The sequence below is a fragment of the Ascaphus truei genome, unplaced genomic scaffold (assembly GCF_040206685.1).
Source record: "Ascaphus truei isolate aAscTru1 unplaced genomic scaffold, aAscTru1.hap1 HAP1_SCAFFOLD_263, whole genome shotgun sequence".
Lineage (NCBI taxonomy): Eukaryota > Metazoa > Chordata > Amphibia > Anura > Ascaphidae > Ascaphus > Ascaphus truei.
The window spans coordinates 496,926-522,046 of NW_027455568.1; the positions used below are offsets into that span (position 1 = coordinate 496,926).

Here is a 25,121-nt window from a genome sequence, read left to right on the forward strand (position 1 = left end):
AGGCGCTGATCCCGCCTTAGGTATAACTCTTTTGGGACACTAGTGAGTGGCCAAAGGGCTTAGCCTACCTAACAACCTTTTCTAAGTGATACAAGGACACGGTGTGCGGGGCACGCGGTGGCTGGCAAAGACAATACTCATTAGGAGCGTGGCTGAGCCACTACGTTATAAGGACATTACCAGTTATTAGGCCTTGTGTCTAATGATAGCGTTATAGGTTAAGTGTTATGAGGGTATGCCAATGATAAAGTGATAAGGTTATATTGCAATACAGTAAACCGTTCAAAGCATATGTGTGTGTATATGTTTCTTGCCCAGGGGAATCTCAAATAACGGGGATCCTGGGTAAGTGGAGGCGCTGAGCCATAAGTGTTACCCCAGGCTCCCTGCTAGCAGTAAAAAAGTAGTAAAAAATAAAACATTTTCTTTTGTTCAGAGGAATGCCATGTATATTTTCAAAAGGGAAGCGAAAAATAAATACACCTACAGCGCCTGGTATTCCCAGGTAGTCTCCGAACCCGGTACTAATGAAGCCTCACCCTGCTTAGCTTCCGAGATCTGACGGGATCAGGTGCTTTCAAGGTAGTATGGCCGTAGGTGGAGATTCCGGTCTCATGATATCCTCTCATTCTTAAATTCATGAGCCTATATCTTGCTCCATGCATACACAGAGACTGAGAAAATGATAGGTGCACTGAAATGTACTATAGACGGAATTCTTGATGTCAGAATTCTATTTTGGAAGGTTGCATTGTGTTGAATTTTCTGAGGAAAAAACGATATATTTCTTTGCCACTGCGGGAAAAAGTAGTAAAAAAATGAAACATTTTCTTTTGCTGAGAGGAATGCCATGTATATTTTCATTAGGGAAGCGAAAAATAAAAACACCTACAGCACCTGGTATTCCCAGGCAGTCTCCCAACCTGGCACTAATCAAGCCTCACCCTGCTTAGCTTCCGAGAACTGACAGGATCGGGCGCTTTCAAGGTAGTATGGCCGTAGGTGGAGATTCCTATCTCATGATATTCTCTCATTCTTAAATTCATCATTTTGTATGACCGGGAAAACCACAGTCACAAGCAGAGCTGCAGTTCCATAGAAATGTACAGTTTTACAGCTGAGCATAAAAATGGGTAGAAAGTACTTTTTCTCCAACAGTTATTGCCACAGATTTGCCCTTTACTGGGCAAACTTGTTCTATCCTCCTTGCTTCAGCTCAAAAATATTGAGCTTCAGATGTGTTGTTAACGTTGTGTAAAATAGTTGCTCACAGCTCTTCTAGGAACACATTGTGAAATCGCGTATATCTTTGCTTCTACCCATAGCAATGTATTACTCTTTGCTGTACACACTGTTCTACTGTCAAGAGGAGAGAATTCATCAAGTTTAATAAGCACAAACACTGTATAAGTCGAATTTCAGCATTTTTGTATGACCGGGAAAACCACAGTAATAAGACGAGCTGCAGTTGCATAAAAAAGTGCAGTTTTACCGCTGAACATAAAAATGGGTAGAAAGTACTTTTTTTCCACCCCTGTTATTGCCACAGACTTGCCCGTTACTGGGCACACTTGTTCTATACTCCTGGCTTCAGCCCAGAAATATTGAGCTTCAGATGTGTTTTTAGCGAAGCAAAGATATACACGATTTCACAATGTGTTAACAGAGCTCCTCATACTTCCTCCCAAACCTGGCCCTACTACCTCCTTCCACATTACTGTTGGAACTACGATCATTCACACAGTAGCCCAAGCACGCTGCCTAGGGTCACACTCGACTCCTCTCACATTCGCCCCTCACATTCAAAACATTTCTAAAACCTGTCGCCTTTTCCTCCGCAATATAACTAAGATACGCCCTTTCCTCTGTTGCTCGACTGCTAAAACTCTGACTCAGGCCCTCATTCTCTCCCGTCTTGATTACTGTAACCTCTTGCTGTCCGACCTCCCTGCCTCATCTGTCTCCCCTACAATCTATCCAAAATGCTGCTGCCAGAATCACTCTACTCTTACCTAGATCTGTCTCAGCATCTCCCCTAATGAAATCCCTCTCCTGGCTTCCGATCAAATCCCGCATCCATTCTTCTCCTCACTTTTAAAGCTTTACAGTCTTCTGCCCCTCCTTACATCTCAGCCCTAATTTCTCGCTATGCACCATCCAGACTCTTGCGTGCTTCTCAAGGATGTCTTCTTTCTACCCCCTTTGTATCTAAAGCCCTCTCCCGCCTTAAACCATTTTCACTGACTGCCCCACACCTCTGGAATGCCCTTCCCCTCAGTACCCGACAAGCACCCTCTCTATCCACCTTTAAGACACACTTGCTTAAAGAAGCATATGAATAGCACTGTGGATATTCTTAACACATGATACATAAAGCTTGGCCCCCTGCAGACGCACTTACCTGTGTAAGTTACTATGTAACTATTATGTCCTGATATGTAAAACCATAAAAATTGAAAGAGGGTGTACTTTCTTTTTCACATGACTGTGTGTGTGTCTATATATATATATACACGGTATCGTATTGCCTATAATATATATATATATATATATATATATATATATATATATATATATATATATATATATATATATAGGCAATACGATACTGTGTGGACGAATATCAGAGGCAGCACTCCAGAAAGTAGTCAAAAAAAGAATTGTATTAATGAGACATCATATCCAACGTTTCGGTCCTACAAGCGGGACCTTTCTCAAGGTGATGTGAATACAGAGTACAATAGAACACATATAAATACCCTAACAAACCATGACAAACAGGTGCAATACATAATAAAATTCGAACAAAATCTTACATGCTAAATACAGGTTACTCCCATTGCTGTTAGACCGCCAAGCTAAAACGTGAACATATATACTGTGATGATCTGGCATGATGAAAATATATATATTATAAAATGATACTAATGGTCAGAACATGCCAGAACATCACAGTATATATGTTAAGATTTTTAGTATTTTTTCCACTATTCTGCACTTTATTATGGGTGTTTTTCTTTATGTCACAAATTGCATGCTCATGTTTAATTGCTTGGACCAGCATATGTTATCAGCCACTGTTATTGGATTTATACTACATTGTTAGGCATATTCACATGCCTTTGTTAAGCCTGTTTAGGCTTATCCTCCCCCCCCCCCCCCCTGTATTGTCCCTCAATCAGGTTAGTTGTTGCATATAGTTTGCGAACTCCTAATGGGCTATTTCACCATGTAGTACCCATCAGTGTCAATACACATATGCTGATACACTGAGTTCATGAAGGATCAGTTCCCCTTCAGTTGCGCTCGATATTTATTTATCCCGGGTTGCACGTGCACATTAGGCATCCTGTCCACTTCATATGCGTTCCATTGATTTCATGGTCCTTCACGAGGCTAGCTGTTTTATACAGCTTGCTCATTTGTCACAGGCTATTCCAACACAGAAGGCGCATCAGTACCATCACATACTCGCAGACATACACAGATCGTACAGGACAAGCTCTCCTATAGTTGCGATCATTATTTAATTCCCGCAGGTCGCGCATGCGCAGATGACAACCTGTCAGTTCATCATGCGTTCCATTGACTATAAGCCCCCCATCTGGCCCTGAGACACACGACGGAGGTTACTTGACTTATTGCCTATAACCCATGACCCGCGCATGCGCAGTGATTGCGTTTCAAGAGACGGGTGTATCACTGCGTTCCAGATAACGCTTGGCGGTGTAAAAGCAATTGGAGTATCCTGTATTTAGCATGCAAGATTTTGTTTGAATTTTATTATGTATTGCACCTGTTTGTCATGGTATTTATATGTGTTCTATTGCACTCTGTATTCACATCACCTTGAGAAAGGTCCCGCTTGTAGGACCGAAACGTTGGATATGATGTCTCATTAATACAATTCTTTTTTTTACTACATTCTGGAGTGCTGCCTCTGATATTCGTCCACACGGTATCGTATTGCCTATTTTGTTCATACAGGATTTGCACCCACCATTATTGACTTGGAGTGCCTTTATTCTCATTTATTCGCTATATATATATATATATACGAGCCGTCCAAATGATGTCATCAGCGCGCGTCCCAAGACGTGGTCGCGCTGACGTTACGTACATTCTTATGGGTGTCTCAGGGATGCTGCGATTTAAGCAACTAGTTATTTGTTTTTTATAGAATTCCATTTGTTCTTTTCAACTTGATTTTGTTTGTGTTAAAATTTTGAATAAAGTTTGTTGAATGAAAAAATTGTTGGTCACGTGATCTGCCTGACTCATAGGAATGTACGTGATGTCAGCGCGACCACGTCTTGGGAGGCGCGCTGATGACGTCATTTGTATAGCTCGACGGACAGTTCTAGTGAGTATAGATACACACCTGAGTTGACCAGCCTATGGCTGTGTACATTGCATCACCGCGATTTGACGCAGACGCTGTGTGAAGGCATCACCGCGACTCTGCGCGGACACTGTGTGATGACGTCGCAATCAATAGTGCAATGGACAATGCAGGTAAGTATAAAAAGGCAGCATTTGGTTTACCTTGTTACCTTGATAAAGTACTCCTTGTACGAAACGCGTAGGTGCGTTCTATTAGTCCCTTTTTTCACTTTATGTTCGTCTTGCAATAAATTAACCCTTTTTATTAGTTTGGAGTGGCCTAGCTTTTTTTCTATCTGAATACTGGAAGAAGGATTTCCTCGGCTGTGCTTCATCTACACCTACTACCTTCCTCACTCTATTGCCAGCTGATAAATGGTCTATCCTGTTTATACCTGTAGCACCAGTCTTACTCATCTCGCTTACTCATACTGTCTCCATCCTCCTAACTCCTTGCAAGATGTGTGCTTTGGAAGAGGATAATAAAACTATTGCAGTTACACTAGCAAAACAAAAAAAAAAACATTTTTATTCAAAACATTATTTCTCCAAACAGGAGGGAAACATAAAACATTTCCAAAAATAAATAATCATGATAATCTTCTATCCTCTTTATAAATACAACAGTAGAATAGGGTTGAAGTGACAATAAGGAAGAAACAAAGGAAGCACAAAAGAGAGAGAGTTGGGACAAAAGAGACAAATGAAAGCAAGTAATAAAGAGGGGTGACAGGGACACAGGGGGTTACAAGATACAGAAATAAAGGGGGGGGGGGTTTACAGGATACAGGAATAATGGAGTGACAGGGACACAACGAGATGACAGGTAAATAATCCCTGTGATGCTGGGGAACTGCAGCTGGCTCAATCTATTGCCGAGTTAGGTGCTACAGAATGCGTCAGCTCTGGAAGTCTGTAGTAACCAAAATGAGGGAAAAGTAACCCCTTTGTACCAGACAGGCACTGTTCACAGGCGTCAGTTCCCTTCAGTTCTTTCTTGCCTTGAGGGGCTGTAAAATTCAGTACGGGCTTGAGGGGCAAAAAGTAATTTCCTTATTTATGTCCTGTCTTCATTCACTCTGGGGTCTGTAAGCTACTGTAGCACTGGCCTGGGTACTATGCCCCTGGGGTTTACCATTCACCAGCAACATGACAGGGGAGTCGACACGTATACTGTGGAACACCAATGTCTGTAAAATGAGAAGGGAAAAAATATGGGGAAGTTACATAGTTACATAGTAGATGAGGTTGAAAAAAGACGTACGTCCATCAAGTTCAACCTATGCTACATTTAGACAACAGATACTTTATACTATATCTATACTTACTCATTGATCCAGAGAAATCCAAATAAAAAATTCCAGTGACATATCATCCAATGATATCTCAAAGAGGAAAAATAAATTCCTTCCTGACTTCAAGAATCGGCAATCGGATTAATCCCTGGATCAACATCCACCCCATGTATACTTATTTGGTATATCCCCGTATACCTTTCCCATCTACAAAGATGTCCAACCTTTTTATGAACAAATCTATTGTATCTGCCATCACAGTCTCCATGGATAATGAATTCCACATTTTAACTGCCCTTACTGTAAAGAAACCTTTTCTTTGTTGCTGGTGAAATTTCCTTTCCTCCAATCTTAAGGGATGGCCCGAGTCCTTTGTACTGCCCATGGGATGAATAGTTCTTTTGAAAGCTCCGTGTATTGATCCCGAATATATTTGTATATAGTTATCATATCCCCTCCTAGACGCCTCTTTTCTAATGTAAATAAATTTAATTTAGCTAGCCTCTAAGTTAGATTGTCTCTAAGTTAGATTGTCCATCCCATTTATTAATTTGGTGGCTCTTCTCTGCACTCTCTCTAGTTCCATAATGTCTTTTCTTAGGATTGGTGCCCAAAATTGTACTCCATATTCAAGGTGTGGTCTTACTAATGCTTTATAAAGGGGCATAATTATGTTTACTTCCCTTCCATCCATTGCCCGTTTGATGCAAGATAAGATCTTGTTTGCCTTTGCAGCTACTGCATTACATTGGGCACTATTGCTAAGCCTGCTATCTACAAGCACTCCTAAATCCTTCTCCATCAAGGATTCCCCCAATATATCTCCATTTAATTTGTAAGTCGCCTTTTTATTCTTGCATCCTAAATGCATAACCTTACATTTATCCATATTAAACCTCATCTGCCATTTACCTGCCCACGTTTCCAGTCTTTCCAAGTCCTTCTGAAGAGAAATTACATCCTGCTCTGATTCTATTACCTTACACAATTTAGTATCCTCAGCAAAGATGGAGACTTTGCTCTCGATGCCAACCTCAAGTTCATTAATAAACAAGTTAAAAAGCAGGGGTCCCAGTACCGATCCCTGAGGTACTCCACTCACGTCTTTAGCCCAACCTGAAAAAGTTCCATTTATGACAACCCTCTGTTGTATGTCCTTTAACCAGTTTTCAATTCAGGTGCATATATTATTACTGAGTCCAATTTTCTTAATTTTGTACACCAACCCCTTGTTGGAAACCGTATCAAAAGCCTTTGCAAAATCTAAGTATACCACATCAACTGCATTACCCTGGTCTAAATTCCTACTTACCTCCTCAAAGAAACAAATAAGGTTAGTTTGGCATGATCTATCCTTCATAAATCCATGCTGACTATTACTAATAATTTTGTTTTCCATTAGGTATTCCTGAATATTATCCTGTATTAAACATTCAAGTAGTTTCCCCACTATTGAAGTCAGGCTTACAGGTCTGTAATTTCCCGGTTGTGATCTAGCTCCCTTTTTAAATATAGGCACCACATCTGCTTTACGCCAATCTTGAGGTACTGAGCCTGTGGAAATGGAGTCCTTGAATATTAAATACTAGCTGAGAGACCCGGCGTTGCCCGGGATGTAATTTTGGGGGGGGCGTACGACAGGGTTAGGCTTTCCCCCCCCCCTTGACAGCTACGTGGATGACTGAGTTGACTGAGTGTGTGGGTGACTGTGTGGGTGGGTGGGTGACACTTGACTGAGTGGGTGGGTTGGTGACTGAGTGGGTGACTTTGGGTGGGTGACTTTGGGTCGGTTTGACTTTGGGTCGGTGGGTGGGTGACTTTGGGTCGGTGGGTGGGTGGGTGACTTTGGGTCGGTTTGACTTTGGGTCGGTGGGTGGGTGACTTTGGGTCGGTGGGTGACTTTGGGTCGGTGGGTGGGTGGGTGAGTTGGGTCGGTGGGTGGGTGAGTTGGGTCGGGGGGTGGGTGAGTTTGGGTCGGTGGGTGGGTGACTTTGGGTCGGTGGGTGGGTGACTTTGGGTCGGTGGGTGGGTGACTTTGGGTCGGTGGGTGGGTGACTTTGGGTCGGTGGGTGACTTTGGGTTGGTGGGTGGGTGACTTTGGGTGGGTGGGTGACTTTGGGTGGGTGGGTGACTTTGGGTCGGTGGGTGGGTCGGTGACTGGGTGACTTTTTCAGGGTCGGTGACTGGGTGGGTCAGTGACTGGGGTCGGTGACTGGGTGGGTGGGGTCAGTGACTGGGTGGGTGGTTTTGGGTGAGACTGGGTGGGTGAGTGTGAGACTGAATGGGTGGGTTAGTGTGAGACTGAATGGGTGGGTGAGTGTGAGACTGAATGGGTGGGTGAGTGTGAGACTGAATGGGTGGGTGAGTGGGAGACTGAATGGGTGGGTGAGTGGGAGACTGAATGGGTGGGTGAGTGGGAGACTGAATGGGTGGGTGAGTGGGAGACTGAATGGGTGGGTGAGTGGGAGACTGAATGGGTGGGTGAGTGGGAAACTGAATGGGTGGGTGAGTGGGAAACTGAATGGGTGGATGAGTGGGAAACTGAATGGGTGGATGAGTGGGAAACTGAATGGGTGGATGAGTGGGAAACTGAATGGGTGGGTGAGTGAGAAACTGAATGGGTGGGTGAGTGGGAAACTGAATGGGTGGGTGGGTGAGTGGGAAACTGAATGGGTGGGTGGGTGAGTGGGAAACTGAATGGGTGGGTGGGTGAGTGGGAAACTGAATGGGTGGGTGAGTGGGAAACTGAATGGGTGGGTGGGTGGGTGGGTGAGTGGGAAACTGAATGGGTGGGTGGGTGGGTGAGTGGGAAACTGAATGGGTGGGTGGGTGGGTGAGTGGGAAACTGAATGGGTGGGTGAGTGGGAGACTGAGTGGGAGACTGAGTGGGAGACTGAGTGGGAGACTGAGTGGGAGACTGAGTGGGAGGGAGACTGAGTGGGTGGGAGACTGAGTGGGTGGGAGACTGAGTGGGTGGGAGACTGAGTGGGTGGGAGACTGAGTGGGTGGGAGACTGAGTGGGTGGGAGACTGAGTGGGTGGGAGACTGAGTGGGTGGGAGACTGAGTGGGTGGGAGACTGAGTGGGTGGGAGACTGAGTGGGTGGGAGACTGAGTGGGTGGGAGACTGAGTGGGTGGGAGACTGAGTGGGTGGGAGACTGAGTGGGTGGGAGACTGAGTGGGTGGGAGACTGAGTGGGTGGGAGACTGAGTGGGTGGGAGACTGAGTGGGTGGGAGACTGACTGGGTGGGAGACTGACTGGGTGGGAGACTGACTGGGTGGGAGACTGACTGGGTGGGAGACTGACTGGGTGGGAGACTGACTGGGTGGGAGACTGACTGGGTGGGAGACTGACTGGGTGGGAGACTGACTGGGTGGGAGACTGACTGGGTGGGAGACTGACTGGGTGGGAGACTGACTGGGTGGGAGACTGACTGGGTGGGAGACTGACTGGGTGGGAGACTGACTGGGTGGGTGAGTGGGAGACTGACTGGGTGGGTGAGTGGGAGACTGACTGGGTGGGTGAGTGGGAGACTGACTGGGTGGGTGAGTGGGAGACTGACTGGGTGGGTGAGTGGGAGACTGACTGGGTGGGTGAGTGGGAGACTGACTGGGTGGGTGAGTGGGTGACTGACTGGGTGGGTGAGTGGGTGACTGACTGGGTGAGTGAGTGACTGGGTGGGTGAGTGGGTGACTAACTGGGTGGGTGAGTGGGTGACTGGGTGAGTGTGTGACTGAGTGACTGGGTGGGTGACTGAGTGACTGGGTGGGTGGGTGGGTGACTGGGTGGGTGGGTGACTGAGTGGGTGGGTGACTGAGTTGACTGAGTGGGTGGGTGGGTGGGTGACTGGGTGGGTGGGTGACTGGGTGGGTGGGTGACTGGGTGGGTGACACTTGACTGGGTGGATGGGTGGGTGACTGGGTGGGTGGGTGACTGACTGGGTGGGTGGGTGACTGACTGGGTGGGTGAGTGGGAGACTGACTGGGTGGGTGAGTGGGAGACTGACTGGGTGGGTGAGTGGGAGACTGACTGGGTGGGTGAGTGGGAGACTGACTGGGTGGGTGAGTGGGAGACTGACTGGGTGGGTGAGTGGGAGACTGACTGGGTGGGTGAGTGGGAGACTGACTGGGTGGGTGAGTGGGTGGGTGAGTGGGTGACTGACTGGGTGGGTGAGTGGGTGACTGACTGGGTGGGTGAGTGGGTGGGTGACTGAGTTGACTGAGTGGGTGGGTGGGTGACTGGGTGACTAAGTGAGTTTTTGGGTGACTAAGTGAGTGGGTGGGTGGGTTACTGAGTGGGTGGGTGACTGAGTGGGTGGGTGGGTGACTGAGTGAGTGGGTGGGTGACTGGGTGAAAGTGACTGGGTGGGTGTGTGGGTGACTGGGTGGGTGACTGGGTGACAGTGCGTGGGTGGGAGACTTACCTTGACCCCGTGGCATCTGGTTGGGGCAGGAGGTGAGATCGGGAAGCTGGGGGTGGGGGGGCAAGAATGGCAGGAGACCCGCGCCGCGCTTCCCCTCCGTCCGGGAGCCGGCGCACGTGATGGGGAGTCTCGCGCCGCGCTTCCCCTCCGTCCGGGAGCCAACGCACGTGAGGGGGAGTCCCGCGCAGCGCTTCCCCTCTCCGGTAGCGGCGCACGTGAGGGGGAGTCCCGCGCCGCGCTTCCCCTCTCAGGTAGCGGCGCACGTGAGGGGGAGTCCCGTGCCGCGCTTCCCCTCTCCGGGAGCCGGCGCACGTGAGGGGGAGTCCCGCGCCGCGCTTCCCCTCTCCGGTGGCGGCGCACGTGAGTGGGAGAGCAGGAGGCCCGGCCCGCGCTTCCCCTCTCCGGTAGCGGCGCACGTGAGGGGGTGAGCAGGAGGCCCGGGCCGTGCCGCGAGGGGGGAGGAGCCTGGAGTTTGCTGCTGAACAGGAGGGCCGCGGCGCACAGTGAGGGTGATGGTGCGGCTGGGGATGTTGCGGAGCGTGGGGATTTGGGTGAGGTGGGGGGAGAGAGTGAGGGGCACCGGGAGAGGAGGGGGGGGTGTGTGTGGAAGGTGAGCTGCGGTCCAACTGACGGGGGAGAGTGAGGGTGTGTGTGTGTGTGTGTGTGTGTGTGTGTGTGTGAGGGTGTGTGTGTGTGTGTGTGTGTGTGTGTGTGTGTGTGTGTGTGTGTGTGTGTGTGTGTGGAGGGGGGTGTGTGTGTGTGTGTGAGGAGGGGGGTGTGTGTGTGTGTGAGGGGGGTGTGTGTGTGTGTGTGTGTGTGTGTGTGTGTGTGTGTGTGTGTGTGTGTGTGTGTGTGTGTGTGTGTGTTTTTGCCCGTCACTCTGCCTCAGGCCAATGAGAGGTGCGGGGGCGGGCAGGCCAAGGGACCAATGAGATTGCCGCTAGGGACGCAGACATACAGTGCTTTCAGAAATATATAGTAGATAATGGTTTGGCTATTACTGAGCTTAACTCCTTGAGAACTCTTGGATGTATGCCATCGGGGCCAGGTGCCTTATTTACTTTAATTATTTCAAGTCGCTTATGAACTTCTTCCACAGTTAACCAATTTTCATTAATATGGAGGTTGTGGCTTCCTCCTGCAGCACTACTATTGAACTTGATTCTTCCCTGGTAAACACAGAGGCAAAGAATTTGTTTAATACCTCTGCTTTTTCCTTATCTCCAATAATCTGCCTACCCATCTCACACTGAAAGGAGCCTATATTTTCTTTTCTCATTTTTTTGTTATTAAGGTACTTAAAGAACATTTTAGGGTTGACCTTACTTTCTATTGCAATCCTTTTTTTCATTATCCATTTTTGCTCATTTGATTGCCCTTTTTGTTATATTCCTTATAATTCTGATAAGATGTCTCCGTCCCTTTTGACTTAAAGAATCTAAACGCCTTCCTCTTCTAGTCCATTTACACCCCTACCTGTTTATTTAGCCACATTGGTTTTGACTTATTTCTTTTATACTTATTACCCAAGGGTATACCCTGAGAAGTGTGCTTTTCTAACAATGTTTTAAAGGCTGCCCATTTATCTTCTATATTTTTCCCTGCAAAAACATCATCCCAGTGTATTACTTGTAGATTAGACCTCAGTTTATTAAAATCTGCCTTTCTAAAGTTTAAGGTCTTTGTTGAACCCAAGTAATCTGTTTTTTGATCATTTATTTCAAATGAGACCATGTTATGATCACTGTTACCCAAATGTTCCAGGACTTGAACATTTGTTATTACTTCTACATTGTTTGATATGACCAAATCCAGAACTGCCCCTCTCCTGGTTGGTTCCTCAATAATTTGGGTCATATAATTCTCTTTAAGCACCCCCAAAAACCTGTTTCCTTTTGTTGTAACGCTAATCTCATTGCCCCAGTCTATGTCTGGATAATTAAAATCCCCCATTATGCAAACATGACCCAGTTTTGATGCCTTCTCCATTTGCAAAAGTATTTTAGCTTCCTCAATCTCACAGATATTTGGTGGTTTATAGCATATTCCCACAAACATTTTCTTTATACTTTTACCTCCACTGCTAATTTCTATCCACAAGGTCTCTACATTTTCATCATTCCCTTCATAGACATCATCCCTTAAAATAGGTTTTAGATCCGGTTTAACATATAGGCATACTCCACCTCCCCTTCTATTTGTTCGATCCTTCCGAAAAAGAGAATACCCCTTTAAATTAACTGTCCAGTCACGAGTTTCATCCCACCATGTTTCAATAATACCTATGATATCATACTGCTCCCTTGTAGCTATTAATTCAAGCTCCCCCATTTTATCTGTCAGGCTTCTTGCATTAGCAAGTATACATTTAACTTTTTTTCCAGCCTGTATTATTATCTTATCTGCTCCTTCCTTGCTGCGCCTACTTGGTTTAGTCTTTAGAAGTTTTCTAGTATTATCTGTATTTACTATGGGTGTCTCACTGCTTGTCAAACTTGCACTTGCCCCCATTCGACCTCCATACCACCTTGTATCTTACTCTATTCCATTTAGTTCATTATCTGTTTCATCCCCCTCCATTCTAGTTTAAAATCTCTTCCAACCTTTTTAGAATCCCCCCCCCCCCCCCCCATAGCACAGAAGATCCCTCTTCATTGAGGTGCAATCCGTCCCTAGAATATAGATGGCACCTCTCAGAAAAGGAGTCCCAGTGCTCTTAAAACCCAAACCCCTCCTTCCTACACCACTTTCTTAGCCATGCATTAACTTCCCTGATCTCTGACTGTCTCCCTGCGGTAGCGCATGGCACTGGTAGTATTTCAGAAAATACTATCTTGGAGGTCCTTGCCTTAAGCTTTTGGCCTAGATCCCTGTAATCATTTTTTAGCACCCTCCATCTTTCTCTAACTTTGTCATTGGTGCCAACATGTACCAAGACCGCCGGATCAATCCCAGCACCCCCCCCACCCCCCAACAATCTGTCTACCCGATCTGCAATGTGCCGAACCCGACAACCCGGGAGATAAACTGTTCGGTTCATGCGGTCCCGGCAACAGATTGCCCTATCTACCTTCCTAATAATGGAGTCCCCTACCACCACAATCTTTCTTTGTATCTGAGCATCCTGAGTCCCCACTGTGCTGGAGGAACTATTCCCTTGGCTGCTAGAGGAATTAGTCTCCCCCAGCCTTGCCATTTCTGCCCTGACATTCCCAATATCTTCACTCAACATGGCAAATCTATTGGGATGTGTCAGCTCAGAAACGACCTGCCTCTCCCTATTGCCCCTGCTTCCCCTTCTAACTGCCACCCAGCTACCTACCTGCTCCTCACTAACAGCAACCAAGCTACCTACCTGCTCCTCACTAACAGTGCCACTATCTGCACCACTAGTCGAAGCAAGGGCCTGCTCAGTGAGCTCTAAACCCCTTTCAAGATTGCCATTGTCCCTCAATATTGCAAGCTGCCTCTTCAGATCAGCAATCTCTGACTCTAAAGAGACCACCGCTCACACTTCCCACAGCGGTATGCTCCTTGGAACAGCTGCTCCAAGTGCACATACATGTGGCAAGATGTGCATTGAGTGGCATTTTCAATCCTGCTCATTCTAGCAACGATGAAGTTTAGAAGTACTAACAGTAAACTGTACTTCAATATACTAAACCTTGTTTAACCACTTCCTTGTTCTAACTGCACACACTTTAAACAACCAGCACTTCAAATCAAACACACAGATCAGTACACGCAAGCTCAGGATTCGTTGGTAAGTAGCTGGGAGATTGTGAGGATTCGCCATCCTGGCGGTCGCAGACCGTCTCCTCACCTCAACAAACCTTTTATGACGGATACCCAGCATGCGCTGTTCCATGGTCCCAGTGCGCGGACCTTGCGCACTCCGTACAACCACCCGCGGATTCAGACCCCGCCCCATCACTGTCCCACAACGTGGATGTTCGGACAACCTCCCTGATGATGTGCAAGTCCGGTCCCGCCCTCTGACCTCCGTTACGCGTGCGGGTTGACGCGCGACTGGCTCCGCCTCCTCTGGTATCAGGAATCGGTGTGGAAGTGACGCGCAACCTAAACTCTGCCCCCTGGCTTCCATGACGTGCGCAGGATGGCACGTGCGAGCAGTTCCACCCTCAACCCTGATTGGGCTGCATCATAGGGCACACCTTTGTGCACCAGCAGCCAATCGAATTACACTTCCTGGTGCTGGCTATTGGAGGCTCCTCCTTTATATACCTTTACTCTGCAGTCAGTCATCGCTGAGCAGTCACTGTGACGCCGTGCCTTTCCACATCCTTGTTGCTTGTCCTGCCTTGCGTGCTGTTAACCTCTTGTTGCCTGAACCATGCTAGCTCTTTGGACTCCGCTTCTCTCTACTCCTCATCCGGCTTGTACGACGATTCTCTAGTCTCCAGTCCAGACCTTGGCCAAGTACTCCAACGATCAAACATTCTCTTATCCTGAACCTTGCAACGTCCCCCGGCTACCCGATACTCTCCAATCCTGAACCTGGATACGAACTACAACGATCCAAAACTCTCCACTCCTGAACTTGGCAAGTACCTTAACCATTCTTCAATCTATAACCCTTACCTGGCTTGAACGACTACTCTACATCCTAGGCGCGCCCGCGTGGCTGTGGGTCGGCGTTATCCAATCCCCTACCTCAGCACTGTGGTTGCGCTTCGTTTGTGGTGAGTGTGACGGTAACTTTGTGACAGGCTATAATAATACTACACCAAATAACTGGGTTGAACTGAACAAGGCTTAGATATAATAAAGTATATTTATTCCTTAAATAGGTGAACACAGCAATATAGTACAATTAACAGGCAAGAAGGTAACACTTACTTGGGGATGGGGGATGAGAAGCATCAGATAGCAATTCTCCAGCAATCAGGTAACAATCAAGATGGTATTTGAAGACCAAGGATATAGGGCTGACCACAGTTTATATATCTTTGTAACCCTATCCTTAACATTGAGTACAGGCTATTGGATAACAATTACCTGTATCCAATCTTTAACGTGGGACCACAGTTTAACCCATGCCCCCCAGCTAGTTAGCCCATGCGCACTAGGACTCATCTCATTTCTGTAGCCCCACATTTACATCAGGGATGCCGGCCAGTCTACCAAATGGAATATCTGGCAGGATCTGCTTTGTTTGTAAGTGTAAGATGTGACACTCACAAACCACTCCAGTTTGACGCTTCTCCGCCCTCAGGTAAAAAGTGAGGGTGGCAAAACCTTTTGATCAGTACTTAGTCTCTAGACATTGGGTCGCCCCTCTGACCATCTGCTTCCCTTTGTGCCAAGGAATCTTCGCAGGTTTTTATCCCCGTCTTGGAATGCAATATTAAAGGTGAAACATAAACATATTAAAAAACCCGGTTCTGTTGGGTCCAGCGGGTCCAAACTGCCCAGTTCTCATTGCCGGTACCGGGACACCATATGGTCCACGTTTCAGCCCGCTGCGACCTTCAGAACCAGAGATACACAAAAACTACTTAAACCGTTTCCTATTTTAATACAAAACTCTCCGCTGTAAATTAAATCACGGTTTTTCACTAAATCACCATTGAAAACAACGGGCTCTGCCGCCATAGACTTTCAATGGTAAACCGCCGCCTTTGAAGTCTATGGGGTTTCTCCGCCATAGCCGGTCAATGGGAACCGGCCGCAATTGAAGTCTATGGGGAAAAACTCCCGAACCTTTAAGGTGGTCCATACTCCGTCAGGTTGGTCAGATAGGGTCAAGGATGGTTCTGCAGCCATGCCGGAGCAGTGACTACAGGTACCCCAAACCCTAGCCCTCTGGACCCTCCAGAAGCGGATATGGGCTTATGGTCTATAGCTTTTCTGGCTTAGTCGTTTTCTTGTGCTGCTTCTGCCGCCGCCATTGGAACCTATTGCGCGACCCGCTCTACCAGCACAACCTGTTCCGGGGGTCCTGGATTCAAGGACACGGTGGTGGTCGAGTGAGGGGAGGCCTAGGAACTAGGGGCAAAAATAATTTTATTTCTCGGTGCCCTAGAACCTAAGATTCCCACGCCACTTAACGTTGAACTTGACTAATCAGTGATCAAAGCTCTTTTTCAGACATTGTATCCGCTTTGCGGTTTTGCGGTTTGGACGGCTGCCAACTCGTTCCTGGAAAGCGCCGTCGAGGAATCTCCATTGAAGTCAATGAGCCCATTGGCTTACAATGGGAAACCGCCGCTCCTCCTCTCGAACGCCACCTGCTGGTCTTCAAGGGAAACAGGTCCAAAACAGCTAGATCCGCCATTGAAATGAATGGAGCTTCAATGGCGGCCTATGGGACCCTGCAAAATGGTGCCTGAAAAGGCGGGAAAATTAAACAAAGAGCTATAATCACTATACAACTATTAACCGTTGCCCTCCCGGATGGATCCCAGTGTGTGTGTGGTGCAGACACTGACATAATAATAAAACATGGGAACGGGACCATAAATTTTCATGATATAACAAGGTGCAACCCACATTCCTGTACTGCAGTCCAGTTAACCCCTTGTCTCCCTGGTGAGGTCAGGGGGTGGCCATATGGGGTGCAACCCCTTTAATACCGGGCCAAACCCTCTCTCCCTCTACAGTGAGCTATGCGTTACAGCAGGGGGGCGCAAACTTTTCTCCCTGCGCCCCCCTGCCGGCTGTCCCCTCCCTCCCGCGCCCCCCCAACCCCAACTTACCTGCGCTCCGGCGTAATGACGTACGTTGCCATAGCAACGTGACGTCACATGACCTTGCAGCGTCATTTTGACGCCGCGTTGCCATGGCGACGCAGGGAGGAAGCCACCGGAGCCACGGTAAGTTAGGTTTACAGAGACCCTGCAGCTCCCCCGGCACTTAATTTAAGTGCCTTCGGGAAGCGCGCGGGGCCTCTGTAAACCCCGCGCCCCCCGTCGGCAGTCTCGCGCCCCCCCAGTTTGCGCACCGCTGCGTTACAGTATGCTCAGCCACACATACTTCGACCCCGCTGAGGTAGGAAGGCAAACCATGCTTTCTCTTCAGGAGGACTTTCACACTCTCGTGCTTTACAGGAACCACGTTCCCCACTTGTACCTGCTGTTCCTGAGATTTCCACTATTACCGCTTTGCCTTTTTCCAAAGAAGCTCGCTTACCTACTCCCAATCGCTATGGGGGTGATTCTCATGAATGTCGGGGTTTTTTGAATCAATGCTTTATACAATTTGAAATTAACCCTTCACGCATCACAGCACCCCGCGCCAAGGTGGCGTATATCTTCTCTCTCCTAGTAGATGATGCTCTCGCCTGGGCATCTCCCATCTGGGGGCGAAGAACCGATCTCACACAGGATATCGGTGCCTTTGCCCGGGAATTCCGGAAAGTATTTGATACACCCGGTCATAAGGTATGTGCTTCCTCTGCACTTTTCCATGTCTCCCAACACAGTCGTTCAGTCTCCAAATATGCTCTCGAGTTCAGAACTATCGCTGCTGAGACCGACTGGAACGACGTAGCCCTGGCTGCAGCCTTTTGGCAAGGTTTATCGGAGACCTTGAAGGATGAACTGGCAGCCTATGATCGTCCTAACGATTTGGAGGAGCTCATCATCGCCTCCTGGAGAGACGTTCTGAGAAGGTTCACCATCGTACTATTCCAGCACGGTCCCATCCTTGTCAGATGAGCTCCACTGAGGCCTCTACCCCAGATACGTCAGAACCCATGCAAATAGGAGGTACCAGCCTATCCAAATCTGAGTAGTTACGCCGCAAGACCGCTGGCCCATGTCTTTACTGCGGGGCTTCAGGACACTTTGCCTATTTTTGTCCCCAAAAGTCGGGAAACGCAAGGTTCCCATGAGTCCTAAGGCAGTCTCATTGGGAACGCTTTTTCTATCCCCCATCTCTACTGATAACCCGTCTCGCATTCTTGTCCCCATTACACTCTTCGGGGAGGCCTTTCAAGTATCGACACTTTATTTCATCGATTCAGGTGCCGGAGGAAACTTCATAGATCAAGCTTTCGTGGCACGCCATCGGGTTCCTATCCGTCAGAAAAAGAAGCCCATCGCCCTTGAAGCTATTGACAGAAGACCCCTGGAACCAGCATTTATCTCCCTGGAGACAAAGGTGCTACAACTCAGGGTGCAAGACAAACACCTGGAAAAGATTCAATTTAATGAGATTCATACTCCTGCTATCAGCGTGATCCTCGGGCTACCCTGGCTACAGATTCACAACCCTCGGGTTGATTGGCTCAACAAGGAACCCATCCAATGGGTGACATTTTGCCATAAGAACTGCATTCTGGAGACAAGTAGTATCGGGGGTACCAACGTGTTCGAGGAGAAGGAGAAAGAGAAGGTACAATTGCCAGACGAGTACGCCGAGTTTCAGGACATTCGATAAGGTCCGATCGGAGGTCCTGCCTCCTCACCGCCCGTTCGATTGTCCCATCGATCTGCTTTCAGGCACTACACCCTCCAGAGGGACTTCTTATCCGCTGTCTATGCCAGAGACCAAGGCAATGAAAGAATATATTGAGGAAAACTTACAGAAGGGCTTTATCAGGAAGTCCACCTCCCCTGTGGGCGCAGGGGGTTTCTTTGTGAAAAAGAAGGATGGATCCCTATGCCCTTGCATAGACTATCGGTCCCTTAATAAAATTACAGTGAAAAAATGTTACCCCTTGCCCCTTATCAATGAACTGTTTGATCGATTACAAGGAGCTAACATCTTTTCGAAGTTGGACCTACGTGGTGCTTATAATTTGGTCAGGATCCGCCGGGGTGATGAATGGAAGGCGGCCTTCAACACTAGAGATGGTCATTATGAGTACTTGGTCATGCCATTTGGTCTGTGCAATGCCCCAGTCGTGTTTCAGGACTTCGTAAATGAAATTTTCAGAAACCTCTTCAACTCATTTGTAATCGTTATCTTGATGATATTATGATTTTCTCCAAATCTAGACAGGAACACATCTCTCACGTAAAACAGGTGCTCCTTCGCTTACGCCAGAACAAACTTTTCGCCAAACTGGAAAAATGTCGTTTTCATCAAACATCCACAACATTTCTAGGCTACATCATCTCTGATTCCGGACTTACCATGGATCCCGCCAAGGTTAAAGCCGTCCTAGAGTGGCCACAACCTACCACCCTGAAGGCTGTACAATGCTTCCTTGGTTATTCAAACTATTATCGGAGATTTATCCAAAAATTCTCTTCCCTTGTAGCCCCAATTACTGAATTAACCAAGAAGGGAGCGGGCCCTGCTTCTTGGTCTACTGCTGCTCTCCAGTCTTTCGATCGTCTCAAAAGCTCTTTTGTATCTGCCCCCATTCTCATTCACCCTGATCCCAAGCTTCCTTTTACCCTTTAGGTCGATGCCTCTGACGTGGGCGTAGGCGCCGTTCTGTCCCAAAGGAAGAATTCTCTATCCAGGTTACATCCTTGTGCATTTTTCTCGAAAAAAAATTATCCGGCCCAATACAACTACGACGTCGGGAACCGGGAACTTCTGGCCATGAAGCTAGCTCTCGAAGAATGGAGACATCTGCTTGAGGACACGGAAGATCCAATAACCATCCTCACGGATCATAAGAACTTGCTTTATATTGAAGGTGCACATCGTTGGGAGCCCGTCAAGCCAGATGGTCACTGTTCTTCTCTAGGTTAAATTTCATAATCTCTTACCTTCCCGGATCCAAGAATATTAAAGCTGACGCTCTTTCTTGACAATTCTCTCTGGAAGATAAGTCTGATGATCAGCAAAAACCCATTTTACCGCCCAAATGTATTCTCTCAGCCACTTCATTTGGAGCACTCAAAGAGATTGTCCATCAGCAAAGCCACATCCCATCTGGCATCATGCCTCCTCAGGACCGTCTCTTTACTTCACCACCACACCATAAGAAGGTTGTGGAATGGAGTCATTCGTCCAAATCTGCAGGACATCCCGGAACCAAGAGGACCTTGGACCTCATCTCTCGTACCTTTTGGTGGCCAAGTATGCAAAAGGACATAAAAGACTTTGTAGCAGAGTGCCCTACATGTGCCAGGACTAAAAACCCTAGGATACCTCCTGCAGGTCTCCAACCTCTACCAGTTCCGGATCGGCCATGGACACATCAGTCGATGGATTTCATCGTTGACTTGCCTACTTCCAAGGGGATGGACACCATTCTCGTAGTAGTAGGCCGTTTTTCGAAGCAGGCCCACTTCATACCACTTAAGGGTCTGCCCAAATCTCCCAGATTAGCCGACATCTTTATCAGGGAGATCTTCTGGCTACACGGTGTACCCCTGTAGATAGTTTCTGATAGAGGATCTCAAATCATTTCTCGTTTCTGGCCCTCGTTTTGCACTCAGCTAGGTATCTCCCTCCATTTCTCATCGGGATACCACCCATAGACCAATGGTCAAACGGAGAGGACCAACCAATCCCCTGAACAGTATCTTCGATGCTTTACCTTGGATTCTCAAGACGACTGGTCGGAACTCTTACCTTGGGCGGAATTCACCCACAATAATGCACGTAGCAGCTCTACTCTGGAGTCACCATTCTTCGTGAGTTACGGCTTCAATCCCTCAACTCGTCTCTCGTGTTCTACACCCAGGGTGAAGGTACCCTCGATGATGTTTGCACCGAGATTTCTTGGACCCTTTGCAATTTCCGAAAGGATCAATCCCGTGACATATCGTCTTGTTCTCCCACCTTCTATGAAGATTCCTTCTGTTTTTCACATCTCTCTGCTTAAACCGGTGGTACAGAATGCCTTTTCAGTTCAAGTGGTTCCTACCTCTCCCCTCATGGTTCAAGGACAACTTGAACACGAAATCCAATCCATCCTTGACTCTAAGATCTCCAGAGATTGGCTACACTATCTGGTGCATTGGAGAGGTTTCGGCCCGGAGGAAAGGTCCTGGATTCCGAGCCACCGAGTACACGCAGCCAAACTAGTTCGCATGTTCCATGCTAAATTCCCAGAGTAGCCATTGTGGAGCCGCCCGGAGGGCGTACGGTGAGGATTCGCCATCCTGGCGGTCGCGGACCGTCTCACCTCAACAAACCTTCCGTGACGGATACTCAGCATGCGCAGTTCCGCGGTCCCAGTACGTGCGCGGACCTTGCACACTCTGTACAACCGCCTGCGGATTCAGACCCCGTCCCCATCACTGTCCCATGACGTGGACGATCAGGCAGCCTCCCTGCTGACGCGCAAGTTAGGTCCTGCCCTCTGACCTCAGTGACGCGCGAGTTAGGTCCCGCTCTCTGACCGCCGTGACGTGCAACTGACTGTGCCCCCTCTGGTCCCCAGGAATCGGCAAGGGAGTGACGCGCAACCTAAACTCCGCCCCCTGGTTTCCGTGACGCGCGCGAGCAGTTCCACCCTCAACCCTGATTAGGCTGCAACATAGGACACACCTGTGTGCACCAGCAGCCAAATCGAATTACACTTCCTGGTTCCGCCATGGCTAGCTATTGGAGACTCCTCCTTTATATACCTTTACTCTGCAGTCAGTCATCGCTGAGCATAGACATTGTGACGCCGTGCCTTGCCACATCCTTGTTGCTTGTCCTGCCTTGCCTTGCCTTGTATGGTGTTAACCTCTTGTTGCCTGAACCCTGCTAGCTCTTTGGACTCCACTTCTCTCTACTCCTCATCCGGCTTGTACGACGATTCTCCAGTCTCCAGTCCAGACCTTGGCTAACTACTCCAACTATCAAACATTCTCCTATCCTGAACCTGGCAACGTACCCCGGCAATCCGATACTCTCGAATCCTGAACCTGGCTACGAACTACGACGATCCGAAACTCTCCCCTCCTGAACTTGGCAAGTACCTTAACCATTCTTCAATCTATAACCCTGACCTGGCTTGAACGACTACTCTACATCCTAGGCGCGCCCGTGGGTCGGCGTTATCCAATCCCCTACCTCAGCACCGCGGTCGCGCTTCGTTTGTGGTGAGCTACGCGTTACAGAGATGAGGCTTGGGGAGGGCTGGACAGCTTGGGCACAGAAAGAGTAAAGCAGGTATAGAGCAGTAGGAGATATGCCTTGCTGATCTCACCCTGGGGCAGTACAAAAGGGTGAGATACCCTGCAGGTCTTACCTTGCCTTTGTGCTGTATGTGATGATGCTTCAGCTGGGGTTCAGGGACGGCCACAGAGTCCCCAATAAGTACCCCCCAGCTCTCTACCATATTATAAACCATTACCGAGTAACAGGAGCCATCAGCATCTACCAAACCGAAGGTGCTATAAAGAGAGGAATAAATAGAAAAGAGAAATAAATAGAAACACAGAAATCATTTCACAATGCGCTAGCTCGAACCTTAATTTTCCAGCCAAACACTTTTTTGCGTAAAAGACAGAAAAAATACTATTTTACGTTGATATCTTTGATGCCTCCCAGCGAAATCAAGTATTGTGTTTGTGTGCATTTTGGCATGTACCGTACTGCAGGCCGGTCACATCACAAACAGGAGGGGGTTTAAAAACTAAACATGTAAAACTACATTGGTAAGTACCGCACATTCAGATTGTGCAAACATTGTAGTTCTTGCATGTCTCAATGGAACAGATTAAATTATGTTTAATAACCATTATTTCATTTCTTTACAGACACACAGTTTGACAGCAAAACCGTTTACATTTCAGCCTAAAAATTCAGCATGGGTAATACAAGCACTGCAAGCATTGGACATACAGTATAATCAACCAATGGCACAAGGCAGGTATATTAACCCCTTCACTGTCAAGAGCTCACTCACAATGGCACTCTTTCCTCTGGCGTCAGGCTGAACACAACTCTCCCAAGTACTATACAGCCAGGGTTCCTTCCAGGTTGCAGGGAACTGAGAGGTTTGAGCTGTAACCCACCAGAGCTTCCATAATGACCGAGTAATGCAGGGCTCAGGCTACTGAGCATATTCTGCAGCCGTTTCCCTCGTACCTTCCCCTGCAGAGGCAAAAGGCAAAGATAGGGATAAACATATATAGAGCAGAAAAGAGATGGGAGGTATACAGGCATATCCCGTTTTAAGGACACTCAACTTAAGTACACTCGCGAGTAAGGACATATCGCCCAATAGGCAAACGGCAGCTCGCGCATGCGCCTGTCAACACGTCCTGAACAGCAATACCGGCTTCCTACCTGTACCGAAGCTGTGCGCAAGCGGGGAGACTATAGAGCCTGTTACAAATGCGGTATTTACATCAGTTATCCACTTGTATGACGATTGCAGTACAGTACAGTACATGCATCGATAAGTGGAAAAAAGGTACTGCTTCACTTTAAGTACATTTTCGCTTTTCATACATGCTCTGGACTCATTGTGTACGTTAATGCGGGGCATGCCTGTAATTGAGAAGGACAGAGCAAGGACGGAGTTGTACAGACAGGAAGAGGAGAGCAAGCGGTCAGTAGCAGAGACAGGAGATACCTTGTTCCCCAGGAGGTCACACAGCCTGTTGAGATAATCGAGCAGCTGCTGCTCCCTCAGGACGGGCTCGGACCATGAGGGTTCCAGAGAGGCAGCTCGAGAAAAGCCTTCTAATGCCTCCCGATACTCCTGCTCATACTTACACAGCTAGGCATAGGAGAGACACAACTATCAGTGACAGAGCAACGTTCTGCTGTTCACGCCTGAAAGGCATAATATACTGATGGGGCAATCCCACATTGTGGACATAACAGTTTATTTAAAACAGTGTATCAATGGAATTGAAGTTAGATCTTCCCTAAAGTAAGATTTTCATTATTTGTTTCTAATTTGTGTGCCTCTATAATCCAAAGGATTTCCGAATAATTATTGTTCTTTCCCGTTAGCTTTTTGAACTCATTCTGCGGTCAACATAAGACAAACAGAAGAAAAGGAGAAAGATCATCTCCTTGAACATACAACAACAGTTTACAAAAAGTCTCATCACAAAAGAGAATACTTAAGGATTGTAAACACCATCCAGGCCTTTGGTTGCTACAGAGTTGCTAAAAATCGTGTCTACATTTAACGTATTGAAATACCACTTCCATTAGCTCACTTTTGTCCTTGGAGGCCTTTTGAGAAGCAATGTTCTGCATAGTTTGAGTAATACTGTGCAATGTATGCTTAAAGGATCAATGTGCTGCTTATTTCTTTACCAAAATAAGAAAGTTCTATTTAGTGAGACACAAAACACTCGAGTTTACACAAAACACTCGAGTTTACTCTGACTAACGCTGCTAACACACCAATTTTACTTCATATAGTGTTTCCCATGGTTTAAAAGGTAAAGTTAACAGGTACAGTAGGGGGAGAAAGGGACTTTGTGGCTAATTATTCTAGGTCAACTTTCAGAAGTTTATGTGGTTTATTGCTCAGCAGCCTGTGCTGTGGACTGAGAAGAGGGGACTGAGAAGAGGGGGCTAAAAACTGCAGTATGCTACAACTAAGGCTGGGGTCATGGTGCCTTCGCCCGTGGAGGCTGGTCAGTGAGCAGGCGCTTACCTGGCCGTGGGGAGCGTGCCGAAGGGTGTCACGGAGCTGGTTTGCCCTCTTTGGGTGAACCGCTCATGTGACCGGCCTGTCGCGCCAAGAAATCAGTTTGAACTGATTTCTTGCGCAACGCGCGCCCCCTCCAGCTTCCGCCCACACGCTGCATGGACGCGAACACTGCCTTAAGGAAGACACGTCCGCGCGGTCTACTGTACCATGGCCCCAGCCTACAGTTAGTCTGAACAGACAGCAGATGGAAATCTACTTTGCTTAGGTTGTGAGAAAGGTTCAGAGGATATGGCAAAAAACTAGAAATATACTCACCGATATTTCCATTTCTTCAAATCCACCATGGCAGCCCTAACTAATGGGCTATAGTGCCTCTGGTTAGATGTGGTAGGACAACAAACTTCTGACACAGGTATAAAAGGAGGTGTGTCCTCATCCCTGGCCAGTTATCACTTAGCTAAGCTCATAAAAAGGAACAAAAAAAAGCTTAGGCAGTAGATTCCAAATAATTATGATGATAATAATCAGAATATTA

General features: G+C 47.7%; 1 protein-coding gene and 2 pseudogenes across 1 annotated transcript; all 3 read right to left on the reverse strand.

Annotated features, from left to right (window-relative positions):
• Positions 1–480: 480 nt before the first annotated feature.
• On the reverse strand, positions 481–599 carry LOC142481421 (5S ribosomal RNA; annotated as a pseudogene).
• A 286-nt stretch (positions 600–885) lies between these two features.
• Positions 886–1,004, reverse strand: LOC142481420 (5S ribosomal RNA; annotated as a pseudogene).
• Positions 1,005–4,891: 3,887 nt separating this feature from the next.
• On the reverse strand, positions 4,892–25,121 carry LOC142481419 (tetratricopeptide repeat protein 5-like). Its single transcript, XM_075582857.1, has 4 exons — positions 23,546–25,121; positions 22,874–23,061; positions 22,214–22,358; positions 4,892–5,573 (listed from the first exon to the last, which is right to left on the reverse strand). Exons 2-4 carry the CDS (start codon positions 23,029–23,031, stop codon positions 5,454–5,456), a joined length of 423 nt encoding a protein of 140 aa, XP_075438972.1. The 5' UTR covers positions 23,032–23,061; positions 23,546–25,121; the 3' UTR covers positions 4,892–5,453.